The 23,254-nt window shown below is 21.9% G+C and overlaps 6 protein-coding genes across 6 annotated transcripts; 4 read left to right on the forward strand and 2 right to left on the reverse strand. All coding sequences in view use genetic code 6, as the record gives it.

Annotated features, from left to right (window-relative positions):
* Nucleotides 1-300: 300 nt before the first annotated feature.
* On the forward strand, nucleotides 301-4,035 carry TTHERM_00930680 (PH domain protein; the record flags this gene model as incomplete). The annotated part of the gene is made up of 8 exons (XM_001025732.3): nucleotides 301-805; nucleotides 1,165-2,588; nucleotides 2,743-2,853; nucleotides 2,970-3,155; nucleotides 3,242-3,306; nucleotides 3,359-3,523; nucleotides 3,587-3,825; nucleotides 3,917-4,035. The coding sequence occupies 8 exons, from the start codon at nucleotides 301-303 to the stop codon at nucleotides 4,033-4,035; spliced, it is 2,814 nt and encodes a 937-aa protein (XP_001025732.2).
* A 4,011-nt stretch (nucleotides 4,036-8,046) lies between these two features.
* On the forward strand, nucleotides 8,047-13,139 carry TTHERM_00930660 (PH domain protein; the record flags this gene model as incomplete). The annotated part of the gene is made up of 11 exons (XM_001025730.2): nucleotides 8,047-8,186; nucleotides 8,330-9,482; nucleotides 9,626-10,561; nucleotides 10,645-11,553; nucleotides 11,611-11,718; nucleotides 12,039-12,283; nucleotides 12,345-12,397; nucleotides 12,450-12,570; nucleotides 12,624-12,693; nucleotides 12,753-12,939; nucleotides 12,991-13,139. The coding sequence occupies 11 exons, from the start codon at nucleotides 8,047-8,049 to the stop codon at nucleotides 13,137-13,139; spliced, it is 4,071 nt and encodes a 1,356-aa protein (XP_001025730.2).
* Nucleotides 13,140-13,733: 594 nt separating this feature from the next.
* Nucleotides 13,734-16,876, forward strand: TTHERM_00930650 (cleavage and polyadenylation specificity factor subunit 2; the record flags this gene model as incomplete). Its single annotated transcript, XM_001025729.1, has 4 exons — nucleotides 13,734-14,581; nucleotides 15,129-15,454; nucleotides 15,514-16,160; nucleotides 16,448-16,876. The coding sequence occupies 4 exons, from the start codon at nucleotides 13,734-13,736 to the stop codon at nucleotides 16,874-16,876; spliced, it is 2,250 nt and encodes a 749-aa protein (XP_001025729.1).
* Nucleotides 16,877-17,617: 741 nt separating this feature from the next.
* TTHERM_00930640 (hypothetical protein) lies at nucleotides 17,618-18,358 on the reverse strand (the record flags this gene model as incomplete). Its single annotated transcript, XM_001025728.3, has 1 exon — nucleotides 17,618-18,358. The coding sequence occupies one exon, from the start codon at nucleotides 18,356-18,358 to the stop codon at nucleotides 17,618-17,620; it is 741 nt and encodes a 246-aa protein (XP_001025728.1).
* Nucleotides 18,359-19,674: 1,316 nt separating this feature from the next.
* TTHERM_00930620 (hypothetical protein) lies at nucleotides 19,675-20,436 on the forward strand (the record flags this gene model as incomplete). Its single annotated transcript, XM_001025726.3, has 1 exon — nucleotides 19,675-20,436. The coding sequence occupies exon 1, from the start codon at nucleotides 19,711-19,713 to the stop codon at nucleotides 20,434-20,436; it is 726 nt and encodes a 241-aa protein (XP_001025726.1). The 5' UTR covers nucleotides 19,675-19,710.
* A 1,721-nt stretch (nucleotides 20,437-22,157) lies between these two features.
* TTHERM_00930610 (hypothetical protein) lies at nucleotides 22,158-22,811 on the reverse strand (the record flags this gene model as incomplete). The annotated part of the gene is made up of 1 exon (XM_001025725.1): nucleotides 22,158-22,811. The coding sequence occupies one exon, from the start codon at nucleotides 22,809-22,811 to the stop codon at nucleotides 22,158-22,160; it is 654 nt and encodes a 217-aa protein (XP_001025725.1).
* Nucleotides 22,812-23,254: the final 443 nt, after the last annotated feature.

Genomic DNA, 23,254 nt, shown 5'->3' on the forward strand with positions numbered 1-23,254 from the left:
AATAAATTTCTTTATTTTTGATTATTGGAAGGCAATTAATCGTTTGTAAAATTATAATTGATATTAAAGTAAAATATTCAGAAAGATATAGAGGTCTTCGAAATATCTTCCTAAATTACCTACTAAATAAAACTTGTATCATTTACTCTATCGTAGAGGATAGATACTAATCGCGAAAATAAAATAAAATTAACTTTCTGTAGAAAAATACTAGCAGCTTCCATATTCAGAATAGCTTGAGCGAACTCATTTAAATAATATAATTTTTAAATTCCTAAGCATAATTAAGATTGATATTAAATGAATCTAAGTGCTACAAAACAATCATCTGCAGATGCTAATAGATAAAATGCAATGATAGGTGACCAAGATATATCTGTATTTTGTATAGATGAGAGCACAATAGAGCAATCGCTCAGGTGCTCTCTCTAAGTTTCATAGTGCAATTTCAAATAATAAGGCTCAATAAAGTAGAATATGAATAAGTTACTCTTCCAAAGCAAGTAATTTCATCGCGCTGATAATGCTAGAACTGACTTTAAGATTAGCTAGACGTCTAGTAATAATGTTAATAACTTGAAAAAGAATGGGATTTATTAAACTTCTATGGATTACAAAAATAAATTTACCATTTTTGAGAATAAAGGCGAAATCAATCATTTGGATCATTCTATTGTCATACAAAAAAACAAAGATTTATTAGAAGAAGAAGAAAATCTAATAAAATTAGTAAGTGAGCACCTCATTCAATCTATTCAATATTTGCAAAAGAGATAAAACTAATAGCAATCAGCATTCCTCGAAAGTAATTATTTCATATTTCATTTTTCATCTTTTTGCATTTGGATAGGCATGACGAAGTTGTCATGTCGATAAAAGAGCTTAAGTCTGTATATACATAATAATAAAATATATAATTTGAGACATTTTACTAGTTATTTATTTATTTATTTAATTTCTTCCTCGTTTAATGCACTCAAATATTTAAGCTAGAATATGGTTACAATTTATAATTGATTAATGAAAGAAAGCGAATGTATTCAATTAACACTTAAAATTAAATATAATATTATAGTTTACCAGAATCTATTTATTATTTATTTATTTAATAATTACGATTTTGAATTTACTTTTTTATATTAAATTAATCTACTAAATTAAAAGCTGAAGGAGAAGATGTTCCTGATGAAAACATAGCTATTCATACTATTAAAAGTGATATAATTGGACCAAATCTTTTAAGTCAGAAGAATGAAACAACTGACATGGAAAAAGTTAAATACTTGGAATAAAATTTTACACAACTTGTATGGCTGTAACAGTGTAGGAAAGAGAATGAAAGGAAAAAGTAAAATAGCTAATAAAAAGACTCTTTAGATGATTCTGACTCTGATACAGATTTAGAAACTCCATAAATCTTCTAGAAAGTAATTTATAAGAAGGGTTCGAGCTCAGAAACCCCCATTTTAGCAAGGAATCTGGGAAAGAGAAAATAATCTAATCTTGAAGAATCAAAAACTACTTCTTAAATGATAAATAGCTTCAGTGATGATTACAGCTCAGATAGCCTAGAAGAAAACGAAAACTCCTAAGAGATGAACATACAAAAATAGCAATCAGAAGGAAGTAATTAAATGTAAAAAAACAGAAAATTAAAATAAAATTAAGAGGACCAATTGTATAAGGATATTGAAACTATGAAGTAACATATGCATGCAAACGGTCTTATTAACTCGATTGAACTCCAAAAGGACCAAGTCTTATAATCCCAGCGCTTAACAGAATCATAACAATTCAACCGCAGTCAGAAAAAATTCTTGACAACCTCAAATGTTTAAATAAACGCCAATTAACAAGATTAAGAGAGTAGTTACTCATAAAATATATCTAGGAGTATCAAAAAATAATACACTGCAGTTAAGCCAACTTCAGCATAGAGTAAATTAGGTATCCATTCAGAAAATAACCAGTAAATCAAATAAAGCTAAGAATTATCTCCTCCTTTTGATTTACTGTAACCTGTAGAAAGAAATTCTTTTTTAATACCTCCTCAGATGATCGATAATAATATTCTAAGTGGTTCCACGATGGATGAAACTTATGACTTGTAATAAAATATTCAATAAATGAAGTAATTAAATCCTTTTGAAGACAAATAAATGAACCAAAAATTTAACAATCTAATGTAAAACAGCATTATGATTAATTAAAAGAAAAAAAGTATTCTTTCAACTCAATCTCATAACCAAAATCATTTCAGCGGTAAAAAGAATGACCAACACTGTTATGGGGTACGGTTTGATTAGAATGTAGAATTTTTTGATAGTAATTTAGATCTTCTTAAAAAGCACCATGACTAATCAATGAATTAATCTCTTATTCCTGAGAGTAAAGGTGGCCCTTCGCTACCTCATCCTTCAGGTATGAGATCATAGTCTTAAAATAACAAAGTTCAATAAAATTCTCATAATATGTAATTAACTCCTTCAATCATCGAACAAAGATCTTCTGAAATAAAAAATCAACATATAATTCAAGAAGGCTGGCTTCTCAAAAAGAGCACAAATAAAATGCTTAACACTTATCAAGTAATCAACATAAATTTTTTCCTGATTAAATAAAGATATAAATTGAATGTAATAGATAGCTCTAATTTATTGGGCTGTCTTGTATATTACATTTAAATAAATAAAAAAATTATTAAATGCTCAATCAAATTAACTCCTTTTTTACATAAAACAGAAAAGATATTTCATCTTAACTAGTGAAAAACTATTCTACTCTAAAGATCCCACATTCAAAAAGATTAAAGGATGCATCAATATCAAATATCTCACTTGCTTTGTCTCTCTAGTAATTATAGTTATTTTATTACATATATTATTAATAGATTATTTTAATATTTTACGCTGTATGCTTTTCACCTTGATTAAAATTAATCTATTTCTTTTTTTAACTAATAAATAAAGAATAAGACAAACCCCAAAAAACTTCATTTGAAGATTACTGAAATGAAAAAATTGCTTAAATTAAAAGAAATAGTTCCTGGAGACATCTCTAAGTGGTAGAAAAACCTCTAACAAGTTATATCTTACTATTACAATTAAGAAAAAGTTATGATGGCTTAAGACCTTTAAACTAAAAACAATTACAAAGTAATTACTTGAATTTTTAATCTGTTTATAAAATCTATTACATTTTTTTTGATTCATTAAATAATTAAATTTACATTTAATTTCAGAGAGATGTGATTACAGAATCGGATTTAGAAACAATAGCTGAAACTGGCGACATTATCATATTCCAGTATTATTCTTATTCTATTTTTATTTAATTCATTTCTTTTCCAAATTAGCAGTGATTCAGAAAAATCTAAAAATTTATCAATTTGTAATCAACTTGAAATGGGAATGCTTATAAAATTCAACAATAACGATCTCAGAGTTTTTTATGTTGATAAAAATAACTCAATTAACTTATGCCATTGGGAAAGATTTATCTTAGAAAATGATATTTACAATTCGTAAGAATTAATTAATTTAAAAAATAATCAATTGATGAGTTTTTTTTGAATATTAATTTATAGCTTGATTTTTAGAAAACTCTAAATGAGTGAAAGAAACCAAATCCTTCCTTACATCTATGAGTCAGTTAGATAACATTTAAATGACAACTACAAGAAAAAACTCAAAGACACGCTAAGTGATAGCTAAGAAGATTCTAAGCTATTGCCATCAATTCAAAGAAATAGCTAGCTTATAGCCTCCATTTACTAAAAAGCAAATTTAATTAAACATCAAAAGAATATCAATAAATATACAACAGGTAAATCAATAAATATATAAACTTTATAAATACTATTTTTATTAAAAAATAATTTTCATTTTGCATCAACCAAATTCTATAATTTAAATAGATTCATTCTGCTAAAAGAAAAGACTTAAACTACTCAACGATGCAAAGCTTAGCAACGAAATTACAGTCGTGCTAAAAAGACATATCTTTTTTGCTAGCGACAACTCTGATTTAGAATGAAAAAAAAATTCAAATAATAATCAAATTATCTTATTAATTAACTAACTAACTAACTCAACTAATAATCTTAATAAATTTTCTTTTCAAAAACAATTAAACCTACTAACCAAAAAAAAATTTAAGTAAAACAATGCTCCTGAATCTAATTAATTTGTTTATAAACAACATCAACTAACCATTCTAATTTTAAAACTAAAAGTATTCTTATTTGTAATTCAAATCAATTCCAATTCAAACAAAATCCTGATTATAAAATAAAAGCAAAAACTTACTAATTAATTATTTCAAGTCAACCTCTAACTTAAATCTTACTAACATAAACTTTAAATCTATGACTTATAAGTAAATATTAATTCATTTAATTATATAAATTTAAAGACATTCATGCATAGATGTATACTACACTACCAAAACTAAAACAATCTTCTTCATAATTGGCTCTTTAATAAATTTAAAATGTTTTAATCAGCAAATAACTAAAAAATGAATAAATATTTTACTCAAAAAAAAATAATAATAATCAAAAATAAATGATAAAATAATACTAACTAACAAATAAAAAATCAAAAAATTTGAATCTTTATTTAGTTTAAATTTCATAACTAATAAATAATTAATGGAAAAAATATATCAATATTAATAATCTAATTTTATATAAGTAAAAACAAATTTATAAATTAGTAATTTATATTTTTTAACCAAAAAGTAAATTTATAGGCAATTCTCATATCTATTTATGATTATATTATTTAAATTTAATTGTTTATGTAGATTTTAAACTTTTTCAAAAAAATAATTTAAAATATTTAATAAATATTTGGAATAGTTTTTTGAAAACTTTTAGAATAAAAAAATTTTTTTTAATTTATTTTATGATTTTAATTTATAACATTTCCTATTCAAAGTACTCTTGAAGAAAGAAAATGATAAAAATTGATTATAAAATAAATTAAAATAACTTTGAATATTTATTTAGTTTAAATTTTATAATTAATAAAAACAATTATATCAATCTTTATAATCTAATTTTTTTATAAAATTAAATACAAAGTTATAAATTACATATTTATATTTTTTAATCGAAAAATAAAAGGTAATTCAGATGTAGGTAGATATATGATTACATAGCTTTAAATTTGATTGTTTATGCAGATTTGAAACTTTGTTAAATTAATAATTAAAAATATATTTTATAAATATTAATTAGTTTTTTAAGAATTTGTTAATAAAATTGATTTTAAAAGGTTGTAAATAAAATTATACAAAATAAATACTTTGAAAATATCTGTAGTATTTAAAATATTATTCTTAATATTTCATACTTATTATTTTTAAACAGATTCTTGAAAAGAATAATCAAAACCTATTTAAAAATATTTTTTTAGACAACTATAGTGAGATTTTCATTTATCATAGTGATTTTATTTGTTAAATTAGCTTTCAAAATATAGAATTATTTTATTATCTCTTTTAATAAAGAATTTTAAATGATGTAAAATTATATTTTAATTTACTAAAATATAATTTGATAAAATACAATAAAATTTTAATCAATATCCAATTTTATATGATACTAATCTTTTTATTTTGAATAGATTTTTTTTATTTTTAATACTTAATAATTGAATCGTGATTAAATTAGTTAGTTTTCTGAGGTATTTATACTCATTTTAATTATAATTATTAACAATTATTTTTAAATGCTAAATATTGCACAACATATTAATATCTAATTCTTAAAATTATATATCTTGGAGAAGATCATAATATGTAAATTGTTTGATTTAATTATTATTTTTTAATAAAGACGCTATTTTTGAGAATTCTATTTAATTTACTTGATGGATTTTAATATACAATTCACGTATATTGCTTAATTAAGGCAGTGCCTATTCAAGAAACCGTAAATAATAGTTATTATTTTGTATTATATTAAAATAAAGTGACTATAAATTTTGTATAAAGGGTATTTACACATTTATAAATGTATCGAAAGCATTTTATTCAGTATTATCTATGAATAAATTTAACTTTCTAAGGTTATAGGCTTGTTTTAAATTGCCAATAATATTGATTATTTCTATGGAGGTCTCAAGTTATTCACATTCTTAAATTTAAAGACAAATAGTTTTTTCTTGATCAACTACTGAGTTATTAATTAGAATTTTTAACTTATTCAAATACTTCATATTAGTTATTAATTGTAAAATATTGTTAGCATTTACTTTATTTTTAAAATTTACTTAAAGTTTAAATTTTTGAATGCCTTCATTACTATTTACTCTTTTCAAAATTTTTTCAATACTCTTTTAGCTAATTTTTTCAAATTTAATACTGAGATTCTGTATACTTTCTGTAATACATTCTTTTAATTAGTTTGTCTCTTATTCATTTAAGCTTTAAAACTAAGAAAGTGTAATTTTTAGCTTTCTAAGATTGTTCTAATTTTTAATGCCTCTTTAAAGTAAGTTTAGGAATTTAGTCAAATTTTATTTATAACTAGTATCATAGATTTCAATATTTTAAATAGTATTTATCTATTTTATTTATCCTATTAATTGCAAAAAACCGTCTTGAATTTTATTTGTAATATTTAAAATTATTTATGATTTGTCTTATAAATCTTCAAATTTAGATATCAGAGAATAATTATTTTTATCTAAAATATTGTTAGTTCTCTACCTTCCCATTTATAATAGCTTTACTTTTCTTTTTTTTTCAAATTACTTTTTGTCAAAAGGAAGAATTATATTTATTTATTTATTTTTAAAAACAATATTTTTGTTTGATTTAAATCAAATTTTAGAATCCCCAATCAAATTAGACATTTTGATTCTTAAATTAAATTATTTCAATAAATTAAGCATTCAAAATATTAAAAGGGCTCTTATTTATAATGAATCCCCATTTTAGATTTTATATAAAATAGTTAAATTCCTTTTAATTAATTTTCAAAGCTTTTAAAAAAAATAAAAAACAATTTTAAAAGCTTTTTAATGTATCTATTTAATTATATCCAATATAAATGTGAAGACACTAATATCAAAAAATTTTCAATTTCAATTTTTTTAAATCAAAAAATGTTTATTTCTTTATTAATTTTTAAAATGATTTAACATATTCAAAAATTTTTAATTTTTAAAAAAAATAATTTATTCACAACTTATTTAATTTAAATCTTTTAAGAAAATTTTTTAATTTAAATATGCAATATTACCTATAAACTCGTAAGTTTTTTTTAAAAAAATTCATTGTATTTTAGAATAATCAAAAACTATTAAATTATTTGTGATAGTGAAGTAAATAAAATATTTAAGATAAATCATATTTTTAAACTTACTAGGTATTGGTATGAGATATTAAGATATATCTATAAGTATATTCAAAGATAATTATGAAAATGAATTCAAAGATATTTAAATATTAAGTCATAGATTTATCAAAGATGTAATTTATTAAAATTTTTTTAAATAATTACCCAATCTAAAGTATTTATAAAATTTGACTTTAATTTTAAATTTGTTGGTTTTAGTACTAACATTTTTTTAGCTAGCTATCAGAAAAAAATCAAAAAATCACTAAATTATTCAAATAAATATTTAATGATAAAATTAAAACTATAAAAAATACTTCTTGTTTTTAAGTTAATTAAGAATAAAAAATAATAGTATTTTTGGCAACTCATTACAAAAATACTTGAAATTACAAAATTAAAGTAGTTAAGTATGATGGATAAAATTTAAATCGAAAGTGAAATCCATTATTACATTTAAAAAGAACTATGTTATTTGTTTAAAAAAAAATAGTTAAGATCTTTAAGAATGAATATTATAATTTGTTTTTGTTGTTTTGTATGGTTATTAAATAAATTAATGTATTATTAACTTAATTTTTTTTTTTCATATTTTAGATTTCTAAATTTTTTGATAATTTAGTTATAAGTTTCTTCCAAGTAAGTCATCATCAAATTAAAGAAGCAAAAAAAAAATTATAAAGCAAAAAGTCCAGTAAATGCAATCTTTGTAATAGGACTCTATTAGTAAAAGAAGTTCCTTATAATTAGTTGATGAGAAAATAGATGAAAATAGAAATAATTATGATCTTTAGGAGGCTATGGTTGAATATTTTAATGCGGATGCTGCAAGCTCAAAGTATTACTTTTAGTTTATTATAAAATTATGATTAACTAACTCTATTAATGCAATTCAAATAAATAAATTCATCAAAAATTAAAAATGAGATAATTTTCCATAATTAATATCATTTAAATTAACATATTATATATTTTATTTAGTAAGGACAGACAATCTTTAGAAGATTTCTTGGACCTACCTATAATAAATTCCTAACAAGGAAGATTTCACTAAAGGAAAGGAAGAATTACTTCCAAAAAGAAGTCAATCAACATTTAATAGGAAAACAAAATAAACAATTATCAAGCCGAATAGATAAAGAAATAGTCAGTAGAGATATAAATTAAGGATTTAAAAAAGCAGTAAAAAAGGGAGAGATAAATATTCAATGCTGTTTATGAGAATTTCGTTCATAAAGAGAATTAACAGCTCTAAGATCTACCTCTTAGTTAAATAGATTAAAATTTTGTTCAATTGAAACAGCAAGATAATCATAAAATTTAAGAAACTATTAGTGCTGCTTCTTCACATTTTATAGAGAGTTCAATAGATGATCCTTATAAATAAAAATAGCAGAACAATTATGTAAACGATAACAATTAAATAGAGTAAAAATAATATGAAAAAGTTGAAGATCTAAGAAACTTAAAACTGGATAATATTTAACATGAAGCTCCTCTACTTACAAAAAAGAAAAATTTACCTCCTAAGAGTGCTAAATCTGTAAAAAATATGGTCTAAGATAATGATTAAGCTATAAAATAAAATATGGATAACTAGTATAATTACTCCTATCAATACACTTTAAACAAAGTATCTTAAATTTACAATATTCCTATTAGCACAGTAAACAATAATCAAGGACTACAAAAGAATAAAAAGAAGAATTAACTACTAATTAAAATGGCTCCTGCAGATATTAATTCTCGTCCAAATAGTAGTGGAAATATCAGTACACTAAATATCTCTGAGATATAAGTCAAGAATAATAAAAACATAAACAATTTATCTTAGAAATCTCCTGTATATTAACAAAAAACACAAGAAACACTCAAGATAGTTAGAAAAGTACCAGGCACTTCTAGCTCAAATAATATTTAAACTAATGGAAAGAAAAATGTTTTGCATAGCTTCTTCTCAAAAAATTAAATAAATGCTTAAAAATTGGGGAATGATGCATAAAATAATTATATTAATGCTAATAAACAACCTAATTCTCATGGTTCTTTAATAAAACTTCTATAAAAAGATTAATATACAACAAATTATTTGTCAATAGATTCTCCAACGAAATAACACTAGCAATAATTATTTGTAAGCGATTAATTTTAATTTAGATAATTTACATTATTTTTAATCGAATTTCATGCTTAAAAAGCAAATTATTTATCTATTTTATCCATCCTTAAATTATTTTTCTTCTTTTTCAGCTCTTATTTTAACCAATAAAAATATAGTCTTCTAGAGTAAAGTAAAACACGAACTAAAAAAATATTTTAACCACGCTTAATAAGGGTGATCTGAAAATAAATCCTAACGATTAAGAATTCAGTAAGAAGGCGAATAATTTATAAGATCATTAAAAATATAATAGCGCTTAGACTAATGATATCATTTTTTCAAATATTCAGCCAAACAATGATGATATTCCTAAAATAAAATTTACCTCCAAAAATAATTTTGATGAAACAATAAATCAGGAAGGAGATATCTAGGAAATTGAGGACATAGAAAGCATTCCTACAAGCATTACAAATGCATAATTAATTGCTAGTAATAAGAGCAATAACGCCAATAGCAATAACAATAATTAAAATATTTTTTCAAAGAAGAAGGAGGATGATAAATCTTCACTCAATAAAGTTTATCAATTTTATGGGACAATAAGAGAAGATGAAAATGAGGATTTAGATTAAACGCCTATGCACGGAAACAATATATTTGCGAAAATTAATAAAAAAAAGAGAGAGGAGTTAGACAAATAAATAGAAGAAGAAATATTTGAAGAGTCCCAACAAATTTAAAATCTTAATTTAGATATCGAGAGTAGTAGTTAAGCAATTACACCATTAAATTCCTCTACCCTAAACAATTCAAACCAAATAAAAAATTAGTAAAATATTTTTATTAGACCAGTTAAATCTAAATTTTAGAGATTGAGCCCAGTTACAAGTCCAAAAAGAAGCAAAAGAGGCAAAAGTGTTAATTCAGATAACAACACCGACTAGAGCTTCAGTGCATAAAATGGTGTCTTTGAAGAATCAATGAGTATGGACAGTAGTATGAGTTCAGAGTTTTAATTTTAGGGAGGGATTGTTAATTGCTTACAGCATAACCCTCAAAAAGACTAAACTCCTATGCGCTTATCTTAAAATATCTTAGATGATCTAGAAGTAAATTATTTATTATATTTAAAAATAAAATAAATTAAAATTAGAAAATCATTCTAAATTAAGTTAAAATAAATTTTATAAAGTTAATAGAAGAAAATAATACTGAAACTGAAGATATTAAAAAGTCCTCTCTTACTAAAGATAATTTATAGAAACTAATATTACATCAGCAACTAACTGATTCTTAGACAAATAAAATGCAAAATTAATAGCAAAAAGAAGAAAATTAACATGATAAATAGTATGATAAAATGAATTAATCAGAAAAGATAGCTGAAATTAATAAAATTCAAAAGGACAAAGAAATAGAAAAAAAGAAATTTGAAGAGGAAGAAAAGTAAAAGTTATTTTTATAGCAGATGGAGCTAGAGAGATAAAGGTAAATGCACAAAGAATGTTATCAAAAGCTGCAAAAAGAAAAATAACTTCTAATTATGGATAAGATAGATCACGAAAAGCTAAGGGTGTAAATATAAAACACTCATCACTACAAAAACAAAGAAGAGGAGCAATAATACTATAAATATCATCAATATTAGCTCACTAGATTGAAACAAATAGAAAATTAAATTGATATAAAGCAAAGGAACATTTATGATTTAGATGCTTAGCTCAGTTACATCGAGTTAACAGAAAATAACATTTTTAAAGAAATTTAATTTATCTGTAGTGTTATAGGTTATGATATTAACAGACTGAATCTCCCTAGTTAAATTAAAAGCTACATTAATCTTGATGATGGAGGATCCACTCCTAAAACGCCTCAAGTCTTTTAGAAAAAACCATCCTTTATCAAACAATCTGATAAGAATACTAACTCTGAGAGAATAGTTTCGCCAAAATAAAAATTTATAGTCAACAATAATAGCTAGCCTGATTAAAGCACGATTGCTCTACCTATTTCTATTTAGCATAAATCAAAGAGTTCATCTGACATACTAAAAGAAGGTTGGCTCTATAAAAAAAGTCCTTCAATATTTAAGGGATGGAAGGTAAAGATATATTTTTATTTTAGAAATTTAACTAATTAATTAACATTTTTTACACAGATGAGATATTTCGTACTTACCACAAGTAAAATATGCTATTACAAAGAAGCTTAAAAGAAGAGAATAAGAGGTTGCATTAACTTTAAAATAGCCGATGCTTAAATTAAAGTAAATGTTATAAAAATATAAAATAACTCTTTTTGATAATAAAAAATTTTATTAATTTTAATTATTTAATTTAATATTAAAGAAGCAATTTTATTTTTATTAAATAAAAAATTAAAAAAAATCATTACAAAATAGTTAAAAAAAGGAATAAAAAATTATATTATCAATTTATTTTTTGTTTAAATTGAAAAAAATTTTTTATTGAGTTAGTAAAATGATTCATTAAAAAAAATAATTAACTTAGAAAATTACGAAAAATAGGAATTTTATAATAAGGTTATTTAATAACTTAAACAAAACTCTTTAAAAATTTTACTTAGGATATTGATGGAGATAGATTCAGTATAGAAATTGATGGATACAAAAGAAAATTCGAACTAAAGTCAAACTCAAAAGTGTCTTCTCAAGAATGGGTTAATTTGATAAATCTAGTAATAGAAGAAAACAGTGAGATTAAAAAACCAATTATATAAACTATAAAAATGGGTCATTATTTTAAAAATGATCTAATGACAGAAAATGAATTCTTAGAGTACATTGAATCAGGAGATATTTTGCTATTTGAGTAAATTTTTATTTTAAAAGCTAAACTAATAAATAAATAAACAAATAAAAATATTTAAAAGAACAAACAACATAGCAGCTAAGTTTTAGAGAAAAATTACAGGAAGCAAATATGGTATTTATTATTTTTTAATTGATATCAAAAACATATTTTATTTTAATTAAAGATCATGTTGCTTTATGTGTTAAAATGTAAGATGAAATAAGAATTTTTGATTCTACTAGTGATGATGGTGTTTCTTTGACAGAGTGGAAAGAGTATATATTCATAAATGATTTATATGAAAAGTAAATTATATTTTATTTAAAATAAAAAATTAATTTTAAAATGAAAATTAAAGAGTAACAGTAAGAAAGCTATAGAATGTTGATAGGTAGTATATAGAAGAGAATCTTTATACCTTTATATTAGTAAATTTAATCATGTTCGCAATTGGTTTATTAATCTCTGTCTTATGTTATTATTAAAGGAAAATATTGGAAAATCGTATTCTTTTAACTTTAAAAAGCTGATTAGCTACTGCCCAAAAAGCAATAGAGATGCTTTAGGTAGAGAAAAAGATCCTTAAGAATACTTTTGTTCAGAATTGGTAGCTAAATTTTTGAAAAATGTAGACCTTCTTCCTCAAGACAAAGCAGCTAGCTCCTACTGGCCAAGTAAATAAACTTTAATTTAACTTTTTTAACTTATTTTATTTAAAATAAAAGTTTCATTCTCACAATAGAAAAATTTATAACTGCTCTTAGGAGCTTATTTGGGTGATGAAGTAACGATAGTATTAGATAAGCACAGAAACAAAATGAAAGAAAAGAAAAAAGAAATTAGAAGTGTTTCAAGTATGGGAAAAAATAATTGAACAAAAAAGGCATAAACATTTAGAAAAAATTTTTAGATTTGTAAATAAATAAATTTGATCAGAGACTTAATAAATAAACAAATAAATAATAATACCAATTTATATTAAAATTACAATAATAAATTTTAAAAATTCTCTATTCTTATTCTCTATATTTTTAATTTTGTCCTCAAACTTATATATTAAATTTTTCAAAAGTATTTAATTTAATAAATAAGTCTTGATTGAATCAATAATTTACTTATAAAAACTTAAAGTAGTACTTTTTTATAAAAATAATTGTTGTGCTTTTCTTTTTTTTATTTTCTTTAAAATGAATTTTAACTATATTAAATTTTTCTTGACGGTTTTTGTTATTTGTTAATAAAAAATTATTTTATTTGCTGCTTGTAAAATATAATTATAAATTATATGAATTATAATTCTATATCCTATAATTGATTTTAATATTCATTTGATATATAATTAGTAAATAATTCATTTGAAGATAGATACTATCAAAGATTTATATCAAAAAGACGCTGCGTTTATATAAAATTAAATACCAGATAGAATCAGTAGAATATACCATTTACTATAAATATAATTTATAAAATGAAAATTGAAGCTGAGTCAATTTTAAATTTAAAAAGAGATGGAGCTACCTCCACTTTACTCATTTTGGATGAAGAAATATACATTCTCCTTGACTGTGGTTTGAATTCTAATATGGATTTTACCGCTTATTGGCAAAATATTGAAAAATTGAAAAAAGTTGATATGATATTACTATCGCACGTTGGAGCTGAGTATGTAGGAGCTCTTCCATTCTTGTTAAATAATAAATAAATTATGAGTTAGGGTAAAAATATCAGGATTTACTCTACCACCCCTGTTATGAAATTGGGAATGTTTAACTCTTACAATTAATATTTAAATACAATGATGCTTGCTAGTGAAGAAGAAACTCTAGTAACTGAAAAGTCATTTTAAAAATTCTATATTGCTTATGACAGGTGCAAAGTGATTTAGTTTTTTTAAAAAAAAGTCGTTCACATTAAAGATAAGGATATTATAATCAGTCCCAACTGTATTGGTAATACTTTAGGTGCTTGTGCTTGGATAATTAAAGATAACTTAATAAATATAATGTACATGATTTAGTTTAATCATATTAGTGATGAGCACTTAGATGGAATTAATATCAAAACTTTTGTAAAGAAAAGAATAGATGTGCTTATTACAGAATAGACTTTGTTAAATGGTCCTATTTCTAGTGATTTTCCTTCAACTACTCCTCTTTATCTAACAAATAAAAAAAGCAACAACTCCCTAAAAGATACTCTGAAATAGGCTATTCAAAAGACTGTAGAACAATTTGCAAGCCTTGTAATCGTATCATATCCAAACGAAAGAGTGATTGAAATTATTATGATTTTGTGGTAGATATGGAATGAATCTAAGTAAATACTTCGTTTTATTTTTCACACAAAAAACATTGTTAAATATAATTAAATAAATTTATTCATTTTAGAGATGCATAAAATATAAAAAATGATATTAAAATTAAGCAAGCATTTATATTTATTTTTTAATAAATATAAAAATTATGACTATTTTAGCAATGTATTTGGTCATTCTAATATTATTAGCGTTTTTGTTTTTCTCATAAGTTATTTTAAAATAGAAGATGATTAATAAAATAACAATAAAGATTAGTCTTAGAAATAATATAATGATATATTTTTAATAAACATTAAATCACGATTTTGATATTTAATATTTTTTTAATTACAAATAGAAGAAAGAGAAAAGATTTTATTTGAAAAATATTATTTATTCAAAAATAGTAATGTGAAAGAAAAAAATTTTTCATATAAATATATAAATACAAAGAATTGAGACTATTATTTATTTTAAAAATGTTATCATAAAAATATATTTACTATAAAATTTTATTACAATTATAAAATTATTTATCAAAATAAATATTTACATTTATAAATATAGAAAAATTTTTAAAATCCCTCAATAAGAAGACTAGTATGCTAAAATAGAGTTCTACCATAATTATAAAAAGTATTTATAAGATTTAGTTAATGACTAAATTAAATGCATGAAGAAGGAAACAGCAGATATATTGATAAACAGCAATCCCTTATAACCAGAAAGCAATTTTATCAATTTGGAAAACATTTTTACTCCTTAATAGCCAGGCTAGCCTTTTAGGGGACCTAAAATTATTGTTACTACACAGTGTTGTCTTTATTATCCTTAGATGCTTAATTACATCAAAAGTATGGCAAGTAGTGATAAAAACACACTTTTATTTATAGGTAAAACACATATTATAATATTTTAATTTAAGGTTGATAAAAACATCAAAAATTTAAAGGAAAAAAGTCAAACTCTAATAGATACAAATGGCTGAAGTAAGGTCTTACTGGTTTGATAAAAGAAGATTAATTATTGCTTAGTGAATTGAGCAAAACTGTGATTAAACAGTTTTTATTTGAAGAAGAAGAGTAAAACTAACCTTAATTGAACTATCAACAATCAGGAATGCCTATTGAAGATAACTTCGATAATGAAACTGTAGCCACAGCCTAGGATAACCATATAGAAGATTTGGATGATAAAACAAATATAGGAAAAGACTTATTTGATAATGAAGAAGAAGAGCAGGAATAGCTATTTGAATATAAGCAAAAGGACTACTACAGATTTTTGTATAAAACAACAAAATATAAAAAAGGAGATTATGGTGAAGAGTTGACAGAAGAAGAATTAGAATTACTAAAAACTATAACTAATAAAAAGAAAAAAAAGGACATGCTTGCAAACAGAACATATATTACACCTGAATAAATAGCAACACAAGTATTTGATCTTGTTGAAAACACACTAATATAAAATTACAAATTAATCCCTTTCATGTTCAATTCTTGTATGAATATCTAAGAATTCAATATCGATAGCGTTTCTGATGATAGATCAATCTCTAATATCTTTACATTGCTTAATCCAAAAAGAATATTCTATGTAAATATTTTCTTATTTTTTTTGGTTATTACTATTAAAAAAACAAAGTATTTTTACAATTATCCAAAAAGGCTTATTTTTCACAATGAGAATTTTTTAAAGATTTGAAATTTTGAAAAGTTTAATTTCAATGCAATTTTCAAACTTTCAAAATAGATTTTATTTCATTCTTAGAATAATTTATGTATTGATAAGAGAGATAATCTCAAACTTAATTCAAAATAATTTATTTTTAGAAAATTAAATTAGTAGTTTTCATAATATTTTAATATTATTTTATCAATTAGATAAATTAAGGAATAAATTAAGTTTAAGAATTATTAAGAGAAGAAACGGATATTCATAATAAGAGTTTGGACATTTTTAACTTTTAGAGCAAGATAAAAATTAACAGCAAAGTGTAAGGTAGACGCTTTGTTGGAAAAATAACTATGAACTATAATGAAGGTAGTTAAAATAAAGTTAATTTAACATTAGAGCAGGAGATGAATAATTCAAATCCTAATAGGGAATACTATGGAGATTATCCTCTAGAAAAGCTGTTGGAATACTTACAAAAATCTGGCTATACTTTTACTGTAGCTTGGGGTGGTATTAATTATGAGGATAAAGTTATTATTAAAAAAGAAGACTAGAACTTCAGCGTGGAAGGTATAAGATGCAAGGAATACTATGAAATAAGGAAATTAGTATATGATTTTTTATAGAGCTTTTGAAAAAAATAATTTTTTGAAGAAAATATTTTAAGAAATGAGAAAATAATTGAATTTTTAAAAAGAGATATAAAAATAATTAATTTGTACATTTATTTACTTACTTACTTAATTAGTTAGTTAGTTAGTTATGCATATTTATTTATTTATTTACAAAAAGTTAAAAATAATTCAAATATAAATTCTTTAACTAGATTTTCATAAAAATTGTAATTTATTTATTTATTTATTTATTTTAATCTAAATTTCTATCTCTTTTTTAATTGATAAAAAGTTTCTTTAAATTCTTTTTTAGCAATCAAACAAGCAAGCAAGTTAAATAATTTAAATTTTATAAACATTTATTAAACACTTTAATTCTTCCGCTCAAATTATTAATTGGGTGCTATTTCTATTTATAAATTTATATATTTAGCCGGCTAAAATTCTATTTGATATCTACTATTCGGTCAATGATAAATATATAATTCAAGATTTATAATTTTTTGAGCCAAAAATAAATCATATTGTTAATAATCCATTCTCTAATTACTATACGCATACTTTTATAACATTTTTTATATCTTTTGTTTATTGCTAAAGAATACCTAGTCGAATTAAACTTTCTTCAAATATGATGAGATCTAGAAACTGGATTAAGAAATATTTAAGAATTTAAAAAGTTTTTTGAGATTTTTTTATTTAAAGGAATGAAATATTTTGTGTTTTTATAAGGCATAGTGTTTAATAGCTACTAAAACTGCCTCATTCTTACTAAATATATTCTTTTGGAAGGTATTTTATAGTGAAAACTTTCCCTTTTTTAATAATAGTGGAGCGTTCTCCCATTTTCATCCTCTTTGACTTATGGCGGAAGTACTTTGGTATTTATATTTGGTGGTTTTAGTATCCTTCTATGTGATGAATGGAGAAAGGCTAGTTTTAGGTATTTATATTTGGATCGGGAATTTCGAATGGCTTGAATAAATCTTTATTAGATGTTGCTGCAATATCTATTCTTATTTTCTTCTAGCTAGGGTCATTCTTAAGTCTTTCTGTGTCATATCCCAAAAAGGCAGGATTGACTTGGAAAGAACGCATGGTATCTAATTCAGTAATACGGTTTTCCTTCAGTTCGTCATCGTGAAGCCATAAATGAACCTTAACAGGCTTCTTTTATTCTTCATTTTGCAAATCCTGCATGCTCAATAAATTATTATTGTTGTTATTGTTGTTTAGGCCGCCAAAAGAGGAAATTGCATTCAAATTAGTAACACTTGATATTGCTCCATTTCCTTAACCATTTGGAAGAATGTTATTGCTGCTATAAATATTTTACTAAGTTCCTTCAACTCCATTATTTTCTCTATTTTTCTTTTAAAAGTTTCTAAGCTACTTTATACAGTTTTTAAGATCTTCGCTGAGGCGTTAATTCAAAGATAAGGGATTGTCTTTTTCAGTATTGAGCGGTTCTTTTGTTGTTAAACCTAAAAAGTCATGACTCATAATTTAGTTATAATATTTTATAAAATCTATATTATCACTCTTTTTTAAACCTATAACTATTTTTAATTATTTTTTATAGAGATTTTATTATATATATTTTTTATAATAAACTTCCTTTAATTATTTTTAGATTAAATCAAATCACAAACAATCATCATACCCTCTATCTATTCATTATTTTCGCCCTATTTCTTTGGTTCCAAATTTAATTAAAATATAAATTAAACATTCTCAAATGTCATCTTTATTTTTTCATTTTTCCACTAAAATTATTTTAAAGAATTAAATAGAAATAAAGAATTCAAATAAATTTTGTTAACAATAGGGATACAACTTTCAATTAATAATTTAAATTTAAAATAATTTTTCCAAATATATATATATATTTGTTTGAGATAAACTATAAAAAATTATCTATCAAAATGGAATTATTAATTACATTTTGCTGGCTATTTTCACTTAGGTTTAATTTTTTTTTAATGTATTTCTTAATAGATTAATGATTATAAATTTATCATAAATTAAGAAATCAATTGTAATGCTTTTATTGAGGGTCAATCGAAAAATTAAATTGAAAACATCTAAAGAATATTAATTAATTCAAAATAAAGAGAATCTTTTATGATGAAGAAAAATGACTTATTGAAGAAAAAAAAAATTTAAATCAGATTATTTTTATTTGTAATAATTCAAATCTATTAAATAGATAAAAATGCTATTAAAACCCTATCTCTTATGAATTTACAGAATTTTATTTGTCATATCTTGAAATCTTGATACATAACCTTAGAATAAAAATAAAGAAAATCAATTTTTTAAAATAAAAAATAAAAAACATTCAAATAACATTTTTTTTTTCTTATACTGTTATAAAAATTATTATTATTTCATACATATTTCGATATTTCTCAATCTATATTATCTCTCAATCTAATATTTATTAAATTCCGACCTATCTTTACAGAAAATAGATAGACACTTTAATAATTCTTCATAAAAAAAATTTTTGTTTTAGATATTACTCTGTTTTTTTTTTTAAATTTGTAAGATAGATAAATAAAAATTTTTCAAATAAAATATTGTTTCCACTTATTCAATTGTGCTTTTTTAAAACTATAGAATATTTTTGCTTTTTATAAAAATTTAAAAATTAAAAAAATGAGGATCATTTGAATGTAACTCTGCTAGTCTACCATTTATGCACAATAATATAAACTGATAGCAAAAGTGAATTCAATTAATTAAAAGTATTTATTATAAACTATTATTAACTAATTTTTGTGGATATATACTGACTCCAAATTATAATCCAAAAAAAAATTATAATTATTTAAAAAAATTAAAATTTGAGAATGTCAGAAAATAAAGATCTTGATGAAAATTTGTTAGATTCCAAACAATAGAAAAAGAAATCTGTATTCTACACTTTTGTGATAAAGTATCTATGTGGCTGCTTCAGTAATAATGGATAATCTAATGATGAATAAACTACAGAAACTGGTGGGTAATAAAATTAAACTGATACACCATACAAAAGTATTTTGGATCCAACTTCATAATTAAGTTTCGTTAATTAAGGTGAAGAACACAACTCAAGAAGAATTACTTCATGTACTGAAAGCTATGAAAGTTTATAACAATCACACAATAACAACTCTACTAAATCTATCATTCAAGATAAAGTTACTCAGGTATATAATTAGAATATTGTAACAAATAATGGATAAGAACACACTTAAATAGTTTTGAACAATAATAACCACAATCTAAATAATAATGAAAATAATAACTCTTCTAATAACAATACAAAAACTACAATAACAGCAACAACAACTTCATCAGTCACTTAAGTATATGAAAATAATTAAATCATAACAATGAATGAACAAACTATCATACAGCAAGGATAAGTAGATTCGTTTGTAAACTTGACTAATAACAATAACTAAAATAATACATTTTCTGTTAACAGTAATTAAACTAATACAACTGCATAATAATTAACTGAAGCATATGAAAATAATTTATTTACTATAATCCACGAATAATTAAATACATAATTATTAATAAAAGCTTGAAATGAGCAACAGATAAGTAAATAAGTAATTCTTATAATATAAAAAAATATATTTTCTGGTATTCTAATATTTATCTAAATAATGAAAATTATTGATTTTCATTTAATTACATAATAAGTTTTGTTTATAATTTAGATAAGAAAATTAAGGAATTGTAAAATTAAAGGAATATTAATTAATTTATTTGTTGCATGATTTGAAATAAATCTAAGTTAGAATATAAATTTTCAAAACAAATTATCAGAATAGAGAGAAAAAAGTGATAAATCAATTAAAAACTATTTAATGATTATATTTATTACAAAACTTACTAATTTATTTATTTATATATTACGATTAATTTATTCATAATTAAAACCAAAAACTAGTAGAAGTTGATAAAAAGATGTTTAATATTTTAATCAAAAAATGTTAAAATATTAATTTTAAATGTAGCAATTAAGAAGAAAAAGTACTAATTTTATGATTTTCAAACGTTTTAATGTACTTCCCTCACATTTAATATTACATAAATAAATATTTCAATAAAAAATAATTAAATAGTTGTATAAAATTGTATTTCTTGTTTAATAACAATTTTTAATAAACAATCTTATGTGTGTGTATCAGTATGAATTTTGTACTAACTAACTAATCAGTATGAAAAATTACATAATAATATAATTAAGAAATCAAATAATTAACTCCTAAAATAATGCCTTCTTCAAAAGAAAAACTAACCTATAAAATCTTAAAAAATAAACTAATAAGCTTAGTCATATTGATAATTATCTATTGATTTATATTTATATTAGTTGATCTTAATCATATAAAAATTGAATTCAAATTTTATACAATTTATAAAATACCGTTTTTTTTGGCTCTTCGACTTATTTTTTACATAAATAATAATTTTAAGATTTTATAATCTTTGTTTTCTTAGAATGAATGAATATACTTTATTAAGTTAACAATTTCAAAAATTAATTTCTGTTATATCTAACTTTACCATTTAAAATGTATATTGGGATAATTAGTAAGCAACTTATTGAATATTTTTTTATTATGTATTATTAAATATACTAATCTTATAAAGAAAAACACTAGATTTTTTTTTAATTATTTAAACACTTTATCTTAATTAAAAACGAACTTTTTCTCATAGTATTATTTTAATTTATATTAATCTTTCTTCAACCAGCATAATTAATTCATAAAAATATTTGTTTCTAATATATTTATAATTTATATTAAATGTAATTTAAATAAATTAGAATATTTTTTTTTAAAAACTGATTTACTTAAAAATTGAATTTATTCAAAGAATTAATCAGTATTCAAAATTTAATATTTATTTTTTACTTTTTTTTCACCTTTATTTAGTTAAGATTTCATCAACAAATTTAAAGGAAATAATAAATAAAGGTTATTTTCAAATTAATTTATCATATATCTTGTTCCTAAGTTTGAAAATAGCTTAACTCAATTTCAGCTTAATAAATATTCTTACTTTACAAAGTAGTTTTATTTTAAAGAACTATTATTTTATTTGTCATCATAATGTTAGGTTAAAACATTTTTTTAAAATATTTTAAATTAGATTTTTTAGAAGAAGTAGCTAACAAAATAAATAAATTATTTAATTATAATTACATTTTATATATAATATGAAAGTTATGTTCTTTTATTACATTAAAATTAGATCATTTTAAGTTTGATACTTTTAATATAAACTTAAATTTTCATTATTATTTCAATAAAAAGTAGTGTATGATGCAATCATCTTAAGATATACTTTTGATGCTAATTTCTTTTGCATTTTAATCATTTTGTTAATGCAAATCTTTAAGAGTTTTGAATTTTTTATATTCATCAACATATTATTTACCTAATAAAATTTTATATGCATGCAAATGATATTTTACTGAGTTAATAAAGAAGGTAATTAGCCTATACTCAGATTTACCTCTTTTAGAAGGCTAATTAGATTGGTTTATTTGCACCTGATTATAATATTCTTTTAGATTTATAGTAGGATCAAATGCCCTTTCAACAAATTTGCTCAAATCAGCTAGTTGTGTATTTTAAAACGACTAATATAATTCTTAAGAAAGCAATTCACCCTCATTTACAGGAGGTATATCATTTTACATATTAGTTTCTTATTTTTTTTCTTCTTCAAAGTTATTAAAACTTAGTTCTGCTGAAAATTAATTTTTCTACTCTTCCTACTGATCATCAAAGCTCTACCTCATTATACCTTCATCGCTTGATTATAGTCTTTAAAAATTATTAGCATAATTAGGAAGTTACTTGTTTTAATTATTTTTTTTGTTACTAAAAGGGTTTAAGTTATTGCAGAAAATTTCACATCTAGAAAATGAACAAAATCCCATTTTTTCTTATAATTATTAATACTTATGTTTTTTGAAGTTTTTTTTGATATAAATTTTTTTGCTTGAAAAAGAAATTTTGATAGATAAAAACTCAATTCATTTCTCCTATAAATGAGTAAATTACTTATTAATAATAATTTATGATTTCTATATCAAAAAATCTATCTATGATTTAAAATATCTATCAAACATGATTTTTAAATGAAGTTCTTTTACAAAAGCTGAAGACTACAAATTTTTCGTTTACAGATAAATTATACTTAAATCATAAACTAAATAACTAAATAAAATAATGAATGATTAAAAATTTTTTAATTGAAAATCTTTTTTACAAACAAACAAGCAAACAAATTTAAATACTTGCTATTTATTATTTAATTAATTTTCCATAAAATATAGATTATTTTTTCATTTAATTGAATTTTATAATAACTAAAAAGAAG

The sequence above is a fragment of the Tetrahymena thermophila genome, assembly GCF_000189635.1.
Source record: "Tetrahymena thermophila SB210 genomic scaffold scf_8254181, whole genome shotgun sequence".
Lineage (NCBI taxonomy): Eukaryota > Ciliophora > Oligohymenophorea > Hymenostomatida > Tetrahymenidae > Tetrahymena > Tetrahymena thermophila.